Source organism: Labrus bergylta, chromosome 10 (genome assembly GCF_963930695.1).
Source record: "Labrus bergylta chromosome 10, fLabBer1.1, whole genome shotgun sequence".
Taxonomy (NCBI): domain Eukaryota; kingdom Metazoa; phylum Chordata; class Actinopteri; order Labriformes; family Labridae; genus Labrus; species Labrus bergylta.
This window is the reverse complement of record NC_089204.1, coordinates 21,372,243-21,378,242: the sequence shown is the minus strand read 5'-3', so window position 1 is coordinate 21,378,242 and position 6,000 is coordinate 21,372,243. Positions and strand designations below refer to the sequence as shown.

The window sequence follows — 6,000 nt, the reverse complement described above, 5'->3', positions numbered from 1 at the left end:
GCAGAGATTGGAGTCATGCTCCCTGTGAGTCATGCAGGGTGGGTGGATGTCTACGCAGGGTGTGGTGGGTTCTGGTGGGGCTGGTGGGTGAGGATTTTTTGCCAGCGCTTTGTGGCCGCCAGTGGAGAAATACAGCATCCAATTTGCAGAAATGCAAATGAATGGATAGAGATGCTTATAATGATCATATGAGTTAAAAACGGCTCTTGTGGGAGTGTGCTTGTGGTGGGAAGAGTCTGCATCCATTATAATCCATAAGTAATTGTAAAAACATGAAACTGATATTTTTGCAACTGCACAATCTTGCAGAAAAATGCAAAAAACCTGAAGGTCATTTAAAACACTCTTGGCTTGGTTTATGAAGACTTCCATGCTTTTGCATTGGAAAATATAGTAAAGCAGTGTTTGTTTTTTTTAGTAAAAACACTGTGGTTGGAACCCTGCAGACTAAATGTGTGTGTTTCAGCTTCCAATGTGTGCTCCAGATGTGTTCCAGCTGCAGCAATGTGATGTGGATTTTCTGCACACAATAGACCAGGAGACACTTTAATGGTTGCACTCCTGTAGTCCCCCACCCCCCCAAAAAAAGGGATTTAAAATCCCACCTCCCAGATCACTACTTTCCCAGATTCCTCCTCCCAGAAGTTTGTCAGTTCCGAAAAGTGGTGACAAAAGCAGCAGCAGTAGAAGAAGAAGAAGGAGAGGTTAATCTCTTCTCTTCTTCCCCAGTCGTCCCGTTCTTTGCGAGAGGTGAGGCTGACAACTTAATTGCCTGCCTAAGGCACTGTTTTCGTCTTCTTTTTTTTTTTTGTAAATTCAGCTTTTCGTGCCGTCTGCTACACCTGCCTGCCAAGCTGCAGCGCTGATGGGCGCGGCTGGGACCCATTCCCAAATCTCTGTTTTGACTTGCCTGGGAAAGTTGGGCGAAAAGACACAAAAGGACGGAGGAGGACTTTAAGAACATCCCACCCAGGCGCGTCAACTTCATACCAACACATTATTGCTCTCGTGGATCAGTCGGCGCATCTCAGCAAGGGGGATCACCGGGATTTGATTGACCGTCGTTCAAGCTGGCTGAAGGTATGGATTTAACAACATGAAGACAATTCTTTTAAAAGTTTTTTTTTTTTTTTTTTTTTTTTTCAATGCTGATTTTCCACCCCACCTTGCTGTTCCATCTCTGCACTAATCGCTCTGCGGGAATTTGGTGATGGGCTTTCAAGCTTGGATTTGTTGGATGGAATTGTGCTAAGTCTTCTCTATGCCAATGTAACAACCTATAGGCTATATAAATATATATTATAAACTTACCTTGTCTGTAAAACAAACTAGGGGGGGTTTCCGAGGAGATCATCTGTCTCCATGTATCCTTAAATTTAGTCTCTTAGTGATCTCAGGATAGTTTTACATGCTCTCTTGCTGTGCTATTTACATCCATCTAAATATACTGTTGGACCTGGACGGGCTGTAGCGCCAGCTTTATGTGACAGCAGACTTTTTGAGGTCCAGATCAGTTACAGGCTGTAAAAAAAGAGATTTGTGCTTGACTTTGGTAAAGGAAGTACTTAGTACATCTGGAAATGCTGCTAGGGACTCCCTATTGTTTGATTAAAAAAAAAAATCTGAGATGAAGGAAAACTAAATTGGACTTTAAATGTTTTTTATTGTGTTTCAATTCCAAGTTTAGTGGGAAGAAGGGAAGATTCCATCATTTGGAGAATTCCCTTTGTTTTTGATTTGTAATAAAGTGTGGAGTGTAAGAGGCACATGATGTTAAATGTCCTCAGATGGCAGGGTGTGGTGAGAGGATGGGCTTTCAGAGCTGTGCAGGGATCCACTGGCATCTTTTGTTCTTTTGTGAGTTTTTCTCTTCAAAGACATAAAGGGAACATCTAATGAAATCCAAACACAAGGCGATATAGCTTCTGAAGGCCTATTTTGTGGTCTTTTCCATTCAGGTGAGATTAAATGTGTTTGGGAAGTTTTCAATGATCTTGCCTGAGCACACTGACTGTAGGACTTCTGTTTTTTTAAGATCAAGATCAAAACAAGCAGATAGTTGAAGGGAAAGCGTGTGTCCTGTATTTGTATATTGTGGTTTTTAGAAGTATCATCATGAGACCCATGGGGGGGGACATTCTTTCCTCTTTGGAGGCGTGGAATTTAAGATCTAAAGCAATAAACAAACATCAGATACAAGCGGCCCGTTCTTTAAGCGAAAAGTTCTTGGAATTGACATTTTTTTGTTCCCCCCCAAATAAATGTTTGCTTGGATGCCATTTAACCACAGTTAAAAGTCAAGGAATAAAGAGACTTTATATCAGTTAAAGGCACAGCTGTGGTAAACGTTTTATCATCATCATGTCACCAGATAAGATGAGATGGAGGAGTTAATAGCGCTGATGGACTACTCAGCAGACTTTTCAGAAGAAAGGGGTGAGATTTCTGAATTTATTAACACATTTATGAAAAAAAAGTAGACACCACAAGTAACACACACACACACACACACACACACACACAAAACGAATCAAATCGGTAGATGCGTAGATATTTCTGGTTTTATTTGTTATGAAAAGTCTGCCTTGCAAACACAATCGAAGCATCACAACCTCCAAGCAGAAACTGTCATCGATGTTTCCGTCCCGCAGACCTCAGTGTGGCATGAGGTCTGCGGGATATCAAACCTTCATTGAAAGCTTAATGATGGATCGTCTTTGTAGGTGTTTAAAGACCCAATACGGATTTTCTCTGGTGATGCTTTTTGTCTGTCTTTTCTGGGGGCTCACTCTCACTAACATGCCTTCACTGTGCTCGGGTTTCTGTTCTTCGCTGGGCTCAGAGCTGTAAGTCATCGTCTGGGTTTTCCTCCTGCAGTCATGACTGAATGTAGAAGGACAGCTCAGACTCCATCTAAAGATGGCGAGGTCAACGAACGCCTGATTATACATGTGACCAAAACTGAGACAAACATATAATCAGCCGTTTTGTCGCCTTGCTTGTTCTGCTCTTGTTTTATGAGTCACTTCCAAAAGAAAGTTTATACATAGATCATTTTTCAAAGCAGTGGTTACATAAGAGGGGGGGGGAGGAGAGAGAGAGGGAAGAACAAGACAATGTAGTTTGGAAAGAAGTACAGCGTTAAAGGGGAATTTAAAAAAAAAACAAAGACATGAGGAGTTTTAGGAGTTTTTTTTCTGCATTCATTTGGCTTCTTTGAGTCATTGTTGGAGGCTGTTTCAAAGTTTGAGAAGCAACAGCAGCGAAAAATAAATCACCTTTAGTGTTTGACCCTGAAACAGACACGGCTCCGTAAAAGGAGGGAGGAAGGTGATGATGACAAGGAGGAGGCAGCAGCATGAAATTGAAAAGGAATTTACTTTATATCTGAGTCCAGTAAAACTCAACAAGTTGCAGCTGGAGATCAAGATGCCTCCTAGTGGAAGAAAGATCATATTACAGTTAATTATCTACTGTGAGTTTATTATAAACACGATATTTTTAGTCACATGTCAGGAAGTCGTGCACTTTGTTTACATTAGGTAATTAGTTTATGGGCCTCCCTATGGACAGAAACAGATATGGGAAGGCTTTTGTTCGAGATAAACTGTGAAAAGATGAATTTTCCCAATTATAAATAAATAAATAAAGTTCGGCACGATGATCCAATTACATTTTTTTTCCCAAGTATTCATAACTGTGGTTTAGATTTCCCTCCGTACTTACAAATCATGATGATTGCTAAACCATCTCATGAACTTCGGAAACTTAATTATTCTATGTCATAAAAAGTGTTTGTCTAAATCTGTGACACCCCCAGAAAAGATGGACCGGATGTGTTTGTTTGTGTTTTCATGCAGAAGCTTTATTTGTAGATTTCTAAGTTATTTCTTTAATTCAAATTAAGTGAGCTCATAGATGGATAAAAAAAGATTCATAATTATTCACCAAAGCTTCATAAATCAGTTATAAGCCACTGATGAGAACAATCTGTAAATACTGGTTATTCAAAACGGATCGTATAAAGAATACAGAGCCATTAAGTCTGTACCCTATTAAAAATGACCAAATATAAGTTTGTCCCAGCAACAGGAATTGTGCAGTTAATTTGTTTGTAGTCGGAAAAATTGAAAACAATACAAGTGCTCAACAAAACTAACAATAGAAAACACAGTGTTAGGATAGTAAGAAAACAGATGTGCAATAATCAGAAATTATCAAAGCGAGAATTAATCAAACCAGCAACGACTTTTCCAAGTAAGCAAAACAAAACAAGCCTATTAAAAGCACACAGTGATAAAGAAAGTAAGAAAGAAAGAAAGAGAAAGAGAAAGAAAGAAAGACCGAGAAAGAAAGAAAGAAAGAAAGAAGCTACTGTCCAGTCTTAAAGGTCGTTAATCACATTGGAGTTGGGCAATCAGAGCAAACTTAAGAAATAACAAGACACAACATGTATTTCTTGTCAACAACATATTGAAGTATCACAACATTTCTAAACCACTTTGGTTTTGGTGCATAATTGCAGATTTTGCTCACAAACAGACTGACAGGATTTCTGAGTAGTCATCATGGGCGTCCACATTTATTGTAAGAAAACCCCTTAATGTTTGCAGTCTTAGTTTTAGTCTTTGATAAACAGTTGTGATTGGCACGAAGGGAACAGGAGCAAACTTGCTTGCAGAATGATCTGGTCCCAAGTTTATTTAGTTATTAATACATCTTTAATGATTTTAATGTTTCAAGTAGATCTATCTGACACTTTCCTTAAGACCAACCCTGCCATGGAGCACAAACGCCAACCTGACCAAACAACCCAAGTGTTGTTTTTATCAACGGCTTATAACTGATTTATGAGGCTTTATTAAAAGATTGGTTATCCATAGATGTTAGCTTTAGTTATTAAATAGCCTATAGTATAAGCACGGTATTAGGAAGTGACAACATCTCCATCGACACCATCCATCACTCAATGTCACATTAACTCAAGCATAACAATCTTCAGCATGCCGATCATTCAACACATCACTAAACACCTTCCCTCTGGTATTACCACACAGAAGTTTAAATAACGTGTAGATTGGATTACTTTCCCGAGCTGCACAGTGTATACAGAGTAATCATTTTCTTTCTCTATAATGTACCATCAGTTGTGACAGAAGCTGTAACCGCCACAACCCGGCTGACTTCTCTGCCACCAAGTGAGTGTCTCCTCCTTCTTCTACAAGCCACGTGTTCTTTAATTAATGGCAGTAAAGAGAACACATAATGCAGTAATTATAGCAGAGGGGCTCTGAAGGAAGTTCCCGATGAGTAACAGCTTCTCTGTGTTTTGCTGTGTGTCTTTTTGTTGCTAGAGGGAACCAGCGGATCAAATCACAGGAATATGTCCAGCAGTGCTGGAGGGCTGGGCTTGGAGAAGAATGTCTTAACCCAGAACAGCAGTGGAACGTATTTCTCTTCATGTGAGAGCACATTTCCACTCGTGGTTCAAAAAAATTGGGAAGTTGTGTAAAGCGGCATGTTATATTTTTAACCCCCAGTGGAGACAATATGTATCCTGATTTAACCTTGGACATCACTTGCAGTTTTTTTCCAGGCAGAAATAGAGGAAGTGTTCATATCCTTTACTGAGGTTTTGACAACAAAACATACAGTAGCTAAGGTATCCACAGGGAAGAGTAGGCTCCTAGTTGTGTAGAAATGGGCCTTTGTGTTGATGATTACAATGAGATTTATATTAGTGATGAAATAATATGAAAGAAACAGTTGTTTTCTGCTGTATCAACTTTTTTTTAAATACCTCCATCCAGAGTTTACCAAAGTACTGCTCTTTTGTAACAAAGATAAAATAAAATCAAAGTGCTTGTACTTTACTGTAGAAGTAAGCTTTATGCAACTTTATACTCCTGACCCAATGTGATTTTCCCCCAGTCATAGCTGCAGGTACTTTACAAATGTAGAGTTTTTATGCAACATTCATGAAGAATTGATAAAATACTT

General features: G+C 39.3%; 1 protein-coding gene across 2 annotated transcripts in view; it reads left to right on the top strand.

Moving 5' to 3' along the window:
- Positions 1–652: 652 nt before the first annotated feature.
- col17a1b (collagen, type XVII, alpha 1b) overlaps positions 653–6,000 on the top strand; it is a 28,427-nt gene continuing 23,079 nt past the window's right edge. The window contains exons 1-4 of one of the 2 annotated variants that reach the window (XM_065959290.1): positions 653–1,080; positions 2,372–2,436; positions 5,148–5,198; positions 5,355–5,462. In XM_065959290.1, the coding sequence (XP_065815362.1) occupies positions 2,382–2,436; positions 5,148–5,198; positions 5,355–5,462 (214 nt within the window). In that variant the 5' untranslated portion in view covers positions 653–1,080; positions 2,372–2,381. The remainder of the gene's footprint in view (positions 1,081–2,371; positions 2,437–5,147; positions 5,199–5,354; positions 5,463–6,000) is intronic. The other variant, XM_065959291.1, reaches the window with a different exon arrangement.